Here is a 17,235-nt window from a genome sequence, read left to right on the forward strand (position 1 = left end):
AACCCTTAAATGCATGGTGATGTATATATGCATCATATATTTGATAGCCTGTAGCTCAATATATAGCTATCTAAAATCACTCTAATAGCTTAATTATTATTCAGTATTTATTATTATTTAATAAATAATCAAATAAATTAAATAATATTATTATTTACTATTTATTATTTAAGGATAAAGATGAAATGGCGGAAAAGTGTGAAAAAATAGGATGATGGCGATTTTTAGTACCTTTCTAATAGTAGTCAAACTTTACAAATAAAACTTACCAATCATTATATATTTATATTAAATAAGTTTTGGCCTATTTAACTTCTAGCACTGATTTAGTATTAAAATCGGTATTAAATATTTTTTTTATTATTTTTCCCAGAGTCAGGAAACCATTGTCTATCACATATATTAAGATCTCGTTAAAAGAAAAATTCATGCATTTAAGGGTTAAGCTACGCGGCCTGATGATAGCGATATTATCGTAATCGTTTGTGACGTCGGCTGTGTACCGTAGTTTTGCCTACGTTCGACAATTTGTGTAGGTAGCTATGACGTACGACCGACTTTCTTCAAACATATCACTTGCCATCTTGTCACAGTCAAAACAAATCACGTTGGCATATAAAAACTGCCGACGACACAAATAGGGAATTGGATACAAAATATAGGCATCGTCACTCAATGTAATGTTTCTGACGGATAAAAATATCTCACCCGATATGGTTATATTGTATATCTTATTTTAGTAAAGGATTCTTGTGTTTCTTTATATTTGGCAAATACATTTGTAACTCCGTAGACGGATAAAGTCTAAGAAAAAAACGTACCTTAAAGCCATAGAGATAAAGGTACGGTGGCCTAGATGGCGTTACACCTTTGGGGAACGCTCGGCTAGATGGCGGTGATATTAATATTTGACATTTTAACACATAAAGCTAAGAATATGGGCCAAATTGTCAAAACTGAGGTTCAAAAGTTATAAGCTTGTGTTGAGAGACGGCAGTCTATGCATTGTGATTACACATTTTACTTTGACAGTAACTCGCTATAATACTCGATCCTCTTTGATAACAAATAAAAATAGACACCAAAAAAGATTTCCTCAACTCATCCAACCGAAATTGTTAATTTCTCAACGAATAATACGCAGAAACAAACTCAAACTCACAACTTGTAATTTAATTTGCTCGCTTTCGCCAAATATTTAATCTGAAATTTGAATATCGTTGTCATTCAGCCGGCTTCTCAATTTAATCACGATTCCGTTATGATACTTGGGAGTTATCAAGTATTTTTAACCCCCGACGCAAAAACGAAGGGGTGTTATAAGTTTGACGTGTCTGTCTGTGTCTGTCTGTCTGTGTGTCTGTCTGTCTGTTTGTCTGTCTGTGTGTGTGTCTGTCTGTGGCATCGTAGCTCCCGAACGGATGAACCGATTTAGATTTAGTTTTTTTTGTCTGAAAGCTGAGTTAGTCGGGAGTGTCCTTAGCCATGTTTAATGAAAATCAGTCGACTATGTCGCAGTCGGAGGTTTTTCAAAATTTTAATTTTGTGGTTAGGTTAGGTTATTAACCCCCGACGCAAAAACGACGGGGTGTTATAGACGTATCTGTCTGTCTGTCTGTCTGTGGCATCGTAGCTCCCGAACGGATGAACCGATTTACATTTAGTTTTTTTTTGTCTGAAAGCTGAGTTAGTTAGACGTTTTCATCACACCAAAGATAACCTATCCACAAAATTAAAATTTTGAAAAAACCCCCGACCGCGACATAGTAGACCTATTTTTATGAAACATGGCCCACAGACAGACACACACACAGACACACACAGACAGACAGACAGACAGAAAGACACGTCAAACTTATAACACCCCGTCGTTTTTGCGTTGGGGGTTAAAAAATCGTTCTCCCTTAGTGCGTTTTCACATTATCTGATCCGATATCGGATGTCGGACCGATATCCCATACATTAAAGGGATATGTTCGTTCATTAAGGGATCCCTTAAAGGGATAAGTTCGCCTTTGTACTGTCTATCCTGTGTCATATTTGTGTTTTGTGTTTTGTACAATAAAGAGTTTATACATACATACATACATACATTACAGGCGCCATCTTGGATTTTTTCCATTGAAATCCTTCCGACATCCGATATCGGATCGGATAGTGTGAAAACGGACTTAGGGAGTTATGATTTTCTTAGTAGCGCATTTAACTTAGTTATCTTTTTACATATTTTTTTTTATATTGCAAGTGTGATGAAAGGGTGCAGAAATATTGCAAGCTCGAGTCATTAAATCACGCTATTTAACTTACTATCGTTAGCGACAAATTATTTGCTACCAGATTATACAATTGGTTAAAAGATAAATGCTTTTTCCCCTCATTAGCTTGGAAACACGTGTTTTGTCCTTTAATACCAGCTGGTAAAAACGCATTTTATCCACTAGGGGGTAAAGTAATTTGACCTGAATAAAGTCAAATTAACTGCTTTTAAATTGATAAAAGTAGGTGAATCTAGTAATAAAGATGATTTACCACCTGTGGAACTACTGGAAGCAGTGATAAACGCATTTTTTGCGTTGTAGTTTCCTCGCTGTAGTGAGAGAAAAAGTTTTGTGTTACACTCGGGTGCAAATGTATTTTACTTTTCGTGTGTTAAAAAACTCGCAAGTTCAGGATTCTATTCTCGAACCACTCGCTACGCTCGTGGTTCAACTATAGAATCCTTTCACTTGCTCGTTTTTCAATTCCACACTCGGCGTTAAAATACAACTTTGCCCCCTTGTATAACAAATAACTATTACTTCTCGTGTGTTAAAATACAACTTTGCCCCCTTGTATAACAAATAACTATTCACAACCTAGAAAAATAAAATGAAGAAATGAAGCCATTCTAGTAAATGAGCCCTAATTTAATTTGGGCTCAAAATAAACTTTGTTTAGCGGTTCTTCTTGAAAGGAGTTGGTAACTAAATTTAATTAGATTAGTTTACAAGCGCTTGAATTACAGAAGAAATTCGTACAATTGTTGATTTTAATTACCTAAAGCTGGCCTAATAACTTAGTTTATTTAGATAGTATACGTTTAGGCTTTTTCTTAGTTACTTACTTCTTCAAATTAATTGATACTTACGCCGTGTCTTGCGTGGGCGACGGTCGCGCGACCGTCGCCGTCGCGTCTCATACTTCCATATCGATAAGGTTTGATTTCGTATGCGTCGCATCGCCGTCGCGCGACCATCGCGCGACCGTCGCCCACGCAAGCCACGACGTTAGTAACATTTATCCAAGACCAAAGACATATGTAACTCTGTATAGACGGATAAAGTCTAAGAAAAAACGTACCTCGAAGCCATAGAGAAAAAGGTACGGTGGCCTAGTTGGCGTTACACCTTTGGGGAATGAATATGAATATGAATGCTCGGCTAGATGGCGCTAATATTAATATTTGACATTTTAACACATATCATGCTAAAAATATGGGCCAAATTGTCAAAACTGAGCTTCAAGAGAGACTGAGATGGCAGTCTATGCACTGCGATTACACATTTTACTTTGACAGTAACTCGCTATAATACTCGATCCTCTTTGTCAAGACTTATCTCAGCAGAATCATATAATGTATTAGCGTTTATTTTCTTGTGACATAAACTATCTGCCAAAACGATTGGCCATAAACTTGTAGAAACTATATGCTTAGCTTAAGTCTCCATGAGGATTTAGTGATATCAGGTTTTTAGTCTTTTGTGCGTTGACTAATGAAAACTAAGTCCTTAACCTTTGACAAGAGTGAACCTGAACGTCAATATTATTACAAGCTTTTATTTAACTCGTTAGTATGTTAGTGTGCGTCAAAACGTAGAAGCTAAATTTGACCCACTTCCCGGTTTCCGATTGAGCTGAAATTTTGTACACATATGTAAATCACGTGACAATGCAATATTATGGTATCATGGAGCTGATCTGATGATGGAGCAGAAAGGTGGTCATAGGAACTCTGTTATATTCTATTAAACGTCGTATCCCCAAAACCTATCGAGTAAGGGGTTTTTAGAAACGTTTCGGAAAGCAGTAGATGGCTGTTGAAAGAAAGGTACAGTCGGCGATAAAAGCTTGTTCCAAAAATTAAATTTTTGCAAAGAAATTTATTTTTGATCTCGGACAATCTCACACCAATGTCGAGCGTCCCAAGTGTCCTAACCGAAGTGACAATCGTTCAGTCTCTGTAAGGTATACCTATCGTAGTTTAATCTATCAGCGATAACTATGAGTCTATGACTAAACACAACCTGGTATGCCCTTTTAGCGCCTCGATTCTAATCCATTCTACGTAGGTGGAGCTTCTATGCATAGTAATATAATAATTTAAAAATGTATTGTTACAGAGCTGCGGCTACTTCAAGGAACCCCTCGTCTGCATCGGACCAGTAGCCACCGACCAGATTCGCGAGTTTGTTCAGCACACAGCCGGCGAGAAACGCATCGGCGTCTACAGACTCCACTAAACTACCAGTCCGGTGGAGTACGCAGCCAATCCAATTGATACAACTCTTACAAACGTCCAAATTGAACTTGTGACTTTACAAACTCAGTAAAACGTCCAAAATAACCAATCTTGCCGTAAAAGCCCACCATTTTGGAGTATTTGTCTGTAGTCTGCGGCATCCATCTTGGATTTCGCCAGATATTTTAGCTATACGTGAGAGGGCTCCCGAGGCACCAAAGTTGAAACTACTTATAGTTTCTACGTTGACATTTCGATAGCGCGATTCAGGATTTGTTACGAACGTAACAGCGGCATCTAGCGGTCGATATTGGAACTAAAATTTGAAAGAAGCTATTTTTATTAAAATTTGAAGTAAAAAACGAGGAGTTGGATTTTCAATTGGATTGGATATCTTTTGTTTGAGGTTAAGAATGTTGAAAACAGAAAATATTACAAATATGAAAAAACAGACTTTGTAAGAAAAAAATCGTAAAAAGAAACGCGGGATCCAATAAGGAAAAAATCTTGTTTTCATTAATATTTTTATAGGCCGGGATTTTAATCTGCGTACTCCACGATATGAAAGTTGTGAATTTTATGTTAAATTTGAAGTGAAATTTTAAGAGTTGTCTGTAATTTTGACCCGATTTTCGAGCGACTCTTAACAATTTTTCGTAATTTTGGAAATAACGAACATCAACATAAATTTTTGAAAATGGAAACAACTTAAAAAGTTTTTCGATTCGATTTAGCCCTTTTATGGAAAAAGAGGGTTATGTTATGAGCGTTATTAACTTTTGATCGATAAAAAAATGATATAAATGCTTTCGAATATGGCCGCCGATTTAGCAACTTTTTTTTTATTTTCGAAGCTTAGAGAAAAAAAATAAAAAGAGGTAGTGAGTGAGACAAAATACTTTTTAGTTCATACATGTGTAGAATTAGATTACATTATTAAATGTTTAATATTCTATTCTTATGAATGTCATAATTGCGTCATTAGATTTACGTGTTTAAGATTACTGTTAAACTTTAAAATTAGATTTAAAATTAAATTAAGTCTTCAACGATTGAAACATATACATATCTAACTGGCTGAGGCATTTATATCTAATAGTAATAATATTGGTGTTATTATATAAAATACATATCATATATCTAAAATAAGATGCTCTTTAGAGTAAATGTAAAATAATTTTTTTTCGCTTGTTTTTACTTATACCTAACTTAAATCATACTATGCTAGGTGCCTAGGTATATACATATCAATATTTGTTTTTAATATATAATAAAATTAGATAATAATCACATTTTAAAACATATCACGTTTTTTCAGTCCGTTAGTAGCCTAAGATTACTATAAATGGTGTCTATTTTCTGATATTGTTAAAATTTTAAATAAACAAATATTTTTCTGCCAAACTTCTAGTTGCTGTTGAAGATATTAAATATCTTTTTTTCGACCATTTTATTTTTATGAAAAATAAAACTGGTTTGGATGGCCTAGTCATTACGTGACACACTTATCGCGCATCGCACCCATCGCATTTTGCACCCATTGGGTCACGTATCCATCGGGTCTCGCACCCATTGGGTTACTCACCCATCGGTTGTCGCACCCATCGCGCATAGCACCCATGCGTGCTTGTTGCATAAGTAACGTTAAGATACTCTGTTGAACTGTATTTATGATAACTTGTGTATTAAATATATGAATTATGTGTTAATTATATAAATTATGTCAGCAGTGTCGTTGTTATTGACCAACTTTTCCCTCCTCATCCTTAATTAATAAATCTACAAACATACATACCTGCATATAATCACGCCTGTATCCCATAAGGAATAGGCAGAGCACATGAACTACTCAAGTTTCAGTGCCACTCTTTGCAAAAGGGCGATTAAATAAATAAATAAATATTGGGGGACACCTTACATAGATCAACCTAGCCCCAAACTAAGCAAAGCTTGTACTATAGGTGCTAGGCGACGATATACATATATATAGATAAATACATACTTATATACATAGAAAACATCCATGACTCAGGAACAAATATCTGTGTTCATCACACAAATTAATGCCCTTACCGGGATTCGAACCCGGAGCCGCAGCTTAGCAGGCAGGGTCACTACCAACTACGCCAGACCGGTTGCCAGACTCTTTTATTAAATCTAGTTGTCAAAAATAAAACAAAAAATAAATTTACAATAATTTATTAGCAATAAAACAGTTTTTATTTTAACTACCTAGTTATTTACAGTTCTTAAATAAATTAATCTCCATGGTATAATTAGTTATGAATCGAAAAATTTATGTAGACGACATAATTATGTAGCTCCGTATAGACAGTTAAAGTCTAAGAAAAAAACGTTCCTCAAAACCATATTGAAAAAGGTACGGTGGCCAAGATATTTGACATTTTAACATATGTCATGCTAAGAATATGGCCAAAATTGTCAAAACTGTGCCAGTCTGTGCAATTTGATTACACATTTTACTTTGACAGTAACTCTCTATAATACTAGATCCTCTTTGATCAAACTTACGATGCAAACACTAATGGTCGGTTGCACCAAAACTATCTGTCACCGATTTTTTTTTATGGGATAGGAGGCAAACGAGCAGACAGGTCGCCTGATGGTAAGCGATCGCCGTTGACACCGAAACAAAGGTGTTGGAGGTCTGTGCCGGCCTTTAATATGGGTGTACGCTCTTTTCTTGAAGATTTGAAGGTCGTATCGCATTAAGGAGTTTGCTGCTGTCTTATAAAATAATTCTGCAACGAGTCCTACATACATACATATAATCACGCCTGTGTCCCATGAAGGGGTAGGCAGAGCACATGAAACTATTCGTTTCAGTGCCACTCTTGGCAAATAAGGGGTTGAAAGAAACCGAAACTGTGACATTGCAGTGACAGGTTGCCAGCCTCTCGCTTACGCCACAATTTACCCTACATATTATAGGTCTTAAAGGGCTGTACAAAACTCTTCTCGTTCCCGTCATTTTTATTTTACCTCACTAAATCTACACTACAATATACAGCACTTTATCCGAAGAACGGCGGTGGGGGCGGCGGAGGGGGGTAGAAACCCCTATAGCCCCCATAGCCATAGCCATATCGGGGATAGCCATAGCCATATCCATACCGGCGACCGAAGCCAATGATGCCAATACCGCCGCCGTAGCCACCGAAACCGCCGATTAATTGACTGTGGGTTACCTGAAACAATGAAGCGATCTATAAGTAAAGGTATACACAAAACAACCTAACCATAAAATAAAAATTTGAAAAAAACACATAGTGGACCAATTTTCATGAAACATGGCTAAAAACACTCCAGACTAACGCAGTTTTCAAACAAAAAAACTAAGTCTAAATCGGTTCAGCCGTTCATAAGCTACGATGCCACAGGCAGACAGACAAACAGACATAAGTTTGACGTATCTGTCTGTCTGCTTGTCTGTCTAACACTCCGTCGTTTTTGATTCGGGGTTAAAAAATAATTATAAGGTTTGCTTGATGTCTAATGACAACTGTGGTGATTTATTTGCAACAGTTAGGTACTCATAGTAGTATAAGTATACTCCTTTATTATTTCCTGTTTAGGTACCTAAATATAATGTATGTATAATTATAAAACCACAAAGGTACTGTCAAGGACAGATATACGCGGACAAAATGCCAAAAATATTATATATTGCTTATAAATGCGTCCACCACCAGAAATACCAGACCAGAAATATGTATCCACAAGATACTTTTTAGCACTTTTTCCGCATCATATATAAATAAATAAATAAATAAATATTATAGGACATTCTTACACAGATTGACAGAGGTCCACGGTAAGCTCAAGAAGGCTTGTGTTGTGGGTACTCAGACAACGATATATATAATATAAAAATACTTCTATACATAGAAAACACCCATGACTCAGGAACAAATATCTGTGCTCATCACACAAATAAATGCCCTTACCGGGATTCGAACCCGGGACCGCGGCGCGGGGCTATATCAGTGTAACATGAGGAAACCGAAAGATTTAAAGTACTCGTTTTTGAGGGCAAAATAAAGTTATATGAAGTAAAAGGGCAAAATAAAGAAATAAGTCAAGCAAATTTCGTCGAAAAAAATTTTTTCTGTAGTTTTTTTTTTACTTTTTTTGGATGTATTTTCACTTAAAAAGTAAATATTATTAGTAAAACTGGCACTTAAAAATTTACATTTTTTTTTCTAAAAAATACTTTTTTGCAATGAGTCACTATAACGAGGATAGTTAGATTATGTCCAATATCCTCGCCTTCAAAACCGTGATTTGTTCTGAGAAGTAATTAGTAGTTGTTATTATAAATGCTTATAACTCTGAAAGCAGGCGAAATCAGAAAAAAATATGACATTTTACTTTTCTAATATGACGAGGAATACGCTGTTAATAAAATAAGTTTTTTGGCAAAAAAATCATTTTTGGAACAAGCTTTTATCGCCGACTGTACCTTTCTTTCAACAATCATCTGCTGCTTTCCAAGACGTTTCTAAAAACCCCTTACTCGATGGGGATACGACGTTTCATAGCAGAGTTCCTCTATTACCACCTTTCTGCTCCATCATCAGATCAGCTCCATGATACCATAATATTGCATTGTCACGTGATTTACATATGTATGCAAAATTTCAGATCAATCGGAAACCGGGACGTGGGTCAAATTTAGCTTTTACGTTTTGACCCAAACTAACATACTAACAAGGCAAGTTAAATAAAATCTTGTATGTAATTATTTGGTTTGTGTATATACACTGTGTATGTATATAATACATTGACGGTATTCTTGTACTTAAATAAGAACATATGTGCGTATATTATTCATAACCGCAATTATGTGTGTATTGTATTTCCTTATGTAAAAAGTCATAGGTAATTATGATAAACTAACTTTTGCCTGCGGCTTCGCTCGCATAAGAAAGAGACAAAAAGTATCCTATGTCACTCTCCATCCCTTCAACTATCTCCACTTAAAAAAATCACGTCTATTCGTGACTCCGTTTTGCCGTGAAAGACGGACAAACAAACATACACACACTTTCCCATTTATAATATTAGCAACATCGGACACTGGCGGTCAAATATATGAAAGAGGCGCGTTCCTAGCACACAGTCTAAGCTCGTGTAGGTGAACGCGTACTATGCTTGTATGAGTGAAATACGACAAGTCGACTGTTCGCGTTTATGACAGGCGCTAACTGTGAGGTAACCGAGAGGGGATGGGCGGCACTTTCAGCGGGGAGTGGGAGTGGCCATACTGTATGATAGTACTCTTTATTATACTGTGACATTAGTATGGATTTTATAATCGTAAAACTTAAAATCATAAAAATAGGTACCTGTTTCTCTTTTGCCATTTCCTTCGTGAAAATGTATTTTCCTTGGGAAGTTAGATAAACGAGTAAAACTACGAAGTGAAACAGGAAATATGTTTTAAGGCTGTGCTTAGAGTGTAAGTGATTCAGTAGTAAACATTATAACCTGACCACAAAATTAAAATTTTGAAAAAACCCCCGACCGCGACATATAGTAGGTAGATTTTCATGAAACATGGCTAAGAACACTCCCGAATAACTCAGCTTTCAGACAAAAAAACGAAATATAAATCGGTTCGTCCGTTAGGGAGCTACGATGCCACAGACAGACACACACACACAGACAGACAGACAGACATGTCAAACTTATAACACCACGTCGTCTTTGCGTCGGAGGTTAAAAAACAAGGGGCAAAGTAGTTAAAAAAAAAAATTTGAAAAATCTTGTGTTTTACTCAGCGGCAAAGTTTGTTTAACATTCGTGCCTTGAAATCCTCGCAACGCTCAAGATTCCATATTGGTATTTTATCAGATTTAGGCCTAGAAAGTTATGAGTGAGAAAATTAATGACGTAATGAAGAAATTTTTAGTATAGAAATTAGTGAGTGAAACATACATGAAATTAATATTAAAAAATATTTTGGTAATCATCGGCTACGACCTATTAATGGATTCGAGTTGCAGGGCTGCCTTCCGATGCCGTATGAATCCCCTAGCCTGATCAAACCACTTTATCAGGCATCCTAAGCAAGCAAGCCTGAAGGGCTATCTATCTACGAACTAACCCCCTTTTATTTTGTTTTGTTTCTTTTCACTAGCTAATCCCCCCTTTTCCCCAATACTGCTAATAGACCATAACTTCTCGATCCTTCTAATGTATCATCAAGGCTCCGAGTAGTTGCTACCACTGAGAACGAAGTAAGTAAGTCTAGTAACTCCTTGAAGCTTTTGACTTTCCATCAGTGGACGGCGCTCGCATGCCACTGGGCCCTATAACAAACCTATGCTTTTTATTCCAAAGAATAGTTTGTTTCCCTAACCAACTTGATAGAATTTACCTTGAAAACTAGTTAGCAACACTCACTGGCTCGATGCTACACGAAGAATCAGAAATTGCTACCACAATTATTTATTTCACTCAGATAAATTAAGTAATGAGAGGTTTTATAAATTACCAGTTTTACCACATATTTTAAGATAATAAACACCACATTTAAAATCCATTTAAACCATATAAATAGTATTAGTTAAATTATTTCTCCACAATACACGTTGACCAATTATATTTTAAGACCAATCATAAGAGAACTCTACTTTCATAGAAATAGTGTGTGACTCTACCCTACTCCTATCGTTTTCCCTACTCTATCATATCTGAAACACAGACCATCACTTACCATAGATCTAATGTTCAAAATATGCACAAGTGTATCCCTACCATAAGCTGTACAGTTCAGCCAGCGAAGCTGAGATAGGCAACCTATAGGCTTGTGTTCTTATCCCCCCCTCTGCTTTTGCCCGCGGGCTAGGGTAGCAGAGAGTAGATCGCCCTATCCGTGTATATATCCAGTATTCCAGGACACACCAGTACCAGCCACATGGGAGACCCAGCTGCGATCAGACTTTACTTAGATGTGGATCGATCACAACCGAAATCCCCAGCGACCAACGCCAGCATGGACTAGAGCACCGAGTAAATAAATATATATAAATATAGGACCCCAGCCTCAAATACTGCCGACTTCAGTGAGCAAGGATTACTCCTAATGTCTTTCGTCAATCGTGAAAGTCCTCACTTCCATCTAACAGTTGGACTCTTTGAGACCGGTGAGAAAATACGCTTTTGTAAGTAAATAAAAGCGCCCAAGCCCTCCACTTGGAACAAAAAGACCCCTAAACGCCTCTTATTTGACACCGTAAGGGAAGAAGCGCCTAGCCGGACAACAGTCTGTCACAAACAATGATCTGGCTTATAACTTTCACAAAATAACCCCATAGAAAATTACTAAATTCAATTTTACTGACCAACTAAACAAACGAGTGAAGTTTCCTTTACAAGCTATAATCTAAGCTTAGTTTTGCAAGAATTACTCCCTACAAAACCAAACACAGACTTATCTCCAAGCACCAGCCATACATCGACCCAGTCTTTGTATTGCTTGACGGCACTCATGAAACAAAGCACAGAAAACTTCACTATACACATCAATTTAAATGTAACACTACACTATAAATAGAACACTAAAATAACCCTAACCTACTTGCCCAAGTTTCCTCTTCTTCTAAATTCTATAACGACTCTTTTACCTTTCAAGCGATTCGGTTGTGGAATGCTCTGCCGTCTGATCTAAGGCGTGCCAAATCTCTCCCAATTTTTAAGGCTCAACTGAAATTACACTATCTGTCACTTCCTTAAACTTCTTAAACATGTTATTCTGTTGCTTTTTATATGTATATATAATATTATGTTTATGTATGTGTATGTATGTATATCTATTGTATAACTTATATTAGTATGTATATTTCTATGTAGTTACTTGTGCTGGTTTTTTTTTTTTTTCTCTCACACCACTTATTTTTTGCTACCCTTATATTTCTCCGTTACATTGATCTCTACTACCCGAAGGTTGTCTGGTAGAGATCGCTTTTTAGCGATAAGACCGCCTGTTGTTGCTTAATTTCTTGTTTGATCTTATTTGTTGTATGTAATTACTTAATGTGCACAATAAAGAATATTATTATTATTATTATTATAACCCCACAACTGACGGTAAAGCAATTCCACCACAGGTCTAAGTCCAACTGTACGACGATATCGTCCCCGCACAATCAAACAAAGACACAATTTCAAAGTTTACAATCACTTAGAATAATTTCTAAGTAAAAACAAACAGAGAAATAATAGCAGAACAACTTCACTCACCAGTATAACACACGAAAGCCAGAGACACTGTTAGTCTTGTGGATATTGTAAGAATGCCGCGCGTCGGCTTACTCCGACCCTTTTATAGATTCTCTATAAGAGACATAATACGGACTGCAGACGTTTTGCAGACATACCGCGGACCGCAGACGTTTTGCAGACACAACACAGACGTTTTACAGACATAATGCGGACCGCAGACATACCGCAGACACAATACAGACGTTTTACAGACATAGCGCGGACTGCAGACATACCGCAGACACAATACAGACATTTTACAGACATAATGCGGACTGCAGACATACCGCAGACACAATGCAGACATTTTACAGACATAATGCGGACTGCAGACATACCGCAGACACAATGCAGACGTTTTACACACATAATGCGGACTGCAGACATACCGCAGACACAATGCAGATGTTTTACTGACATAACGCGGACTGCAGACGTTTTGCAGACACAATACAGACAGAAAGCCATTAACTTGCGCACATAAGAAAAAGATCACAAGTGCTTTGTTTACACTCATACGCTCTACGCAATAAAGTTCACGATCATCACGCGGATGGTTGCTTATTAACACGTGCAGAATATTGGTGGAATTTTTCGCTTGCACGGGCTTCAATATTGGCAGGTGCGGTTAAACAACAATTTTGCCCCCTTGCATAACAAATAACTATAGCCATTTTTATTTAATTTGTGAAAAAAAGGTTATTTGCCTGAAGAAACCCTATTTAAATAAAACGCTGGTGGCCTTGCGGTAAGAGCGTGCGAATGAGTTTTTCGGAACTTATATGAAATGTCATTTGATATTTGCCAGTCGCTTTTCGGTGAAAGAAAACATCGTGAGGAAACCGGACTAATTCCAATAAGGTCTATTTAGTTACCCTTCGGCTTGGAAGGTCAGACGGCAGTCGCTTTCGTAAAAACTAGTGCCTACGCCAAACCTTGGGATTAGTTGTCAAAGCGGACCCCAGGCTCCCATGAGCCGTGGCAAATGCCGGGATAACGCAAGGAGGATGAGGATGACTAGTGTCACACAGTCACTTATCGCTCCGCTTATGCGTCCGCTAATCTCCCCACTACAGTCACAACTGAAGGATTATTGCAACGTCGGTCGAGAGAAACAAAATGGCTACCACTGCACATTTGTATGCATTTATGCGACTGCACTGCAGCCCTAGTTTACAACACTAACTGTTAGATTTAATCTACGAAACAATTGTTTGTGTTTAATTAAGCAAAGTAATTTAGACTTTACAATTCGGGAAAGAGGTTTTTCTTTTCTCCTTGGAGGGATCAAAGTGGCACTGAAGTGGTTGCTGAAGGGCGTATTTTTATTTTCTTGCCAGTTTTACCTTTTATTCCAAATGTTGAATTTTTTGTACTTTTTCTACTGAAAATCATGAGCTATTTCGATTCCACAAAAAAAATGACTCACAATTGTTTCCAATGAGTTACAATTTCCCATATTACTTAGTATGATAGTTCTCTGAATTTTCTAAAAATTGTTTTTTTTAGTAGACCTAACTACTAAGTGAAGGAATACATACTTAAATATGGGGTTGGTAAGAAAGTAATGAGCGATCGATTGAATTCCACATAAAATTTTTGAGAGAGTTCTAGAATCTTCTATGGTCGAAAGTATATAAAGGGCGAGTCGTACAGTTTCTCGTCAGTCATTCACTAGCTGTCGCCGAGCTAATATAAGGAAGAAAATGGACGAATTAAAAGTGCATGTAAGGCATTGCTTACTATATGAATTTCAGTCTGGCCATTCAGCCGCCGAAGCAGTGCGTAATATATGTCAGCGTGTTGCTCCTGAAGTTGTGTCTGAGGCCACGGCGAAACGATGGTTCCAGCGGTTTCGTAGTGGCGACTTTTCATTATCAGATCAACCTAAGTCTGGTCGACCGGTGAAGATTGATGTAGCCAAATTGAAAACCTTAATTGAAGGAGATCCGAGGCTAACGAGTCGTACTCTTGCTACCGAGTTAGGCTGCTCTCATGTCACCATAGAAACACATTTACACGAGTTGGGAAAAAACTACAAATACAGTGTTTGGATACCGCACGAACTTGATAGAGATCAACTAAACCGCCGTGCCGCCGCCGCACATTCAACTGGTTGGACCATCTTATCACTGGAGATGGAAAATGGGTCTTATATATAAATCACACACGCAAACGTCAGTGGCTAGCTCCAAACGAAAAAGGAATAGAGGCACCAAAAACAGAGCCTCACCCGAAAAAAGTTATGCTGTCCGTTTGGTGGGATATTCATGGTATTATTCACTGGGAACTCCTACCAAGTGGAATGACTATTACCGCATCAGTATACTGTAAACAGCTTGAAAATTTAAACCAAAAAATCTGTCAGAATCGTCCACAGCATGCTAAAGTTTTTTTCTTACACGACAATGCTCGCCCACACATTGCAAAAGTGACTCGGCTAAAGCTATTGGAGCTAGGTTGGAAAGTGATACCTCATCCACCGTACTCTCCAGACTTGGCACCTACGGATTACGCATTGTTCAGATCGCTAAGCAATGCATTGAATGAAAAAAAGTTCGATGATTAAGCCCATCTACGACAGTACATAGCTGAGTTTTTTGAATCTAAACCTAAGAACTTCTTCGCCGATGCTATTCATTCTTTACCAGAACGATGGAGACAAGTAGTAGATAACAAAGGCCGTTATATTTTTGATAAATGATTAAAATAATAAATTAAATCAAAATTACAATATTGGTTATGATTCGCTCATTACTTTCTTACCAACCCAATAGATAAATAATAAATAAAAAGCCTTTTATTCCGACTCATTTTTAACTTATTACTACTTACATCTATATGTTATACTTTATTTAAACGAGCGGACCTCTTCGTGAGTGAAGGCCTTCACTCACAAATAGATAAATACATACTCATAATTCAGCGAGGAAATGCTGCCAGCATCTTGGGCACTATGCCTCCTTAGATTTAGATTTTTAGTTTAATTTTTATTTTTAATCGGTTATGATATTTATTGTATGGAATTTTTAGGGTTCCGTAGTCAACTAGGAACCCTTATAGTTTCGCCATGTCTGTCTGTCCGTCCGTCCGTCCGTCCGTCCGTCCGCGGATAATCTCAGTAACCGTGAGCACTAGAAAGCTGAAATTTGGTACCAATATGTATATCAATCACGCCAGCAAAGTGTAAAAATAAAAAATTGAAAAAAATGTTTTATTAGGGTACCCCCCCTACATGTAAAGTGGGGGCTGATATTTTTTTTCATTCCGACCCCAACGTGTGATATATTGTTGGATAGGTATTTAAAAATGAATATACTGAGATCGTTTTTTGATAATATTAATAGTTTCGGGAATAATCGCTCTTAAAGGAAAAAAAAGTGCGTCCCCCCCCCTCTAACTTTTGAACCATATGTTTAATAAATATGACAAAAATCACAAAAGTAGAACTTTATAAAGACTTTCTAGGAAAATTATTTTGAACTTGATAGGTTCAGTAGTTTTTGAGAAAAAAACGGAAAACTACGGAACCCTACACTGAGCGTGGCCCGACACGCTCTTGGCCGGTTTTTATTTAAATGTTTTGAATAAATAAATAATTTATCAGTTAGATCATACTTATATACATAGGAAACATCCATGACTCATGGAACAAATATCTGTGCTCATCCATCATACAAATAAATACCCTAATCGGGATTCGAACCCAGGACCGCGGCTCAGCAGGCAGGGTGACTACCGACTGAGCCAGACCGGTCGTCAGTCGCACTCAAGATTACTAGTCGCGCTTAGGATTCCAATTGAATCCTCCTCGTTCTAAATTTAAAGCACATCCACGTAATAAATGTAATTTTGTTCCCTTGTGACACAATATACCATTAAAATCGCAACCATAATATACCTATTGTACAACTTCTTCTTCTTCTGAAATCTTCTCGAGGCTGAGGCGTAGGGTTAGAGCCGGCGTAGCTTTATTTGACGTTCATATGCGCATTGTAATATGCCTACTTGAAAAATAAATATTTCATTTTCATTTCATTTTCATTTTCATTTTCATTTTCATTTCATTTCAACGTGGGGCGGAAAATTAATATTGCTAACGAGAGTAAATTAAATCAGGCAGTTTGCCGGAGCGATATAAAGACTCGCGTTATACAAAAGTTTTTCAAAATATGTGAAAAGATAAAAAACGTTAAATAGGTACTAAAAATTTCATAACTCCCTAGGGAGAACTATTTTTCTATAACTTCCGCTCCGCCTGCCTGCAATAACACATTTCCTCTGGGAATGTGATGAAAAAGTCATTTTGCTCCCTTGTGACACAAACTGCCATAAAAATCGCAAAAAGCACTTACTTCCAACAACACCAAAACTGCCAAAAACAACAATATCCTTCCAGCGGCCATTTTGAAAACGATTTGAATTTCGAATGAACTGCGAACGTCTTT

At 37.1% G+C, this 17,235-nt stretch overlaps 2 protein-coding genes across 3 annotated transcripts in view; one reads left to right on the plus strand and one right to left on the minus strand.

Moving 5' to 3' along the window:
- Window positions 1-6,225, plus strand: part of LOC125238622 (ITG-like peptide) — a 61,721-nt gene extending 55,496 nt beyond the window's left edge. For both annotated transcript variants that reach the window (XM_048145984.1, XM_048145985.1), the window contains exon 6: window positions 4,380-6,225. In XM_048145984.1, the coding sequence (XP_048001941.1) occupies window positions 4,380-4,499 (120 nt within the window). In that variant the 3' untranslated portion in view covers window positions 4,500-6,225. The remainder of the gene's footprint in view (window positions 1-4,379) is intronic.
- A 1,249-nt stretch (window positions 6,226-7,474) lies between these two features.
- LOC125238794 (shematrin-like protein 1) lies at window positions 7,475-17,235 on the minus strand. Its single transcript, XM_048146238.1, has 2 exons — window positions 17,143-17,235; window positions 7,475-7,707 (listed from the first exon to the last, which is right to left on the minus strand). The coding sequence occupies exons 1-2, from the start codon at window positions 17,191-17,193 to the stop codon at window positions 7,534-7,536; spliced, it is 225 nt and encodes a 74-aa protein (XP_048002195.1). The 5' UTR covers window positions 17,194-17,235; the 3' UTR covers window positions 7,475-7,533.

The sequence above is a fragment of the Leguminivora glycinivorella genome, chromosome 24 (assembly GCF_023078275.1).
Source record: "Leguminivora glycinivorella isolate SPB_JAAS2020 chromosome 24, LegGlyc_1.1, whole genome shotgun sequence".
Taxonomy (NCBI): domain Eukaryota; kingdom Metazoa; phylum Arthropoda; class Insecta; order Lepidoptera; family Tortricidae; genus Leguminivora; species Leguminivora glycinivorella.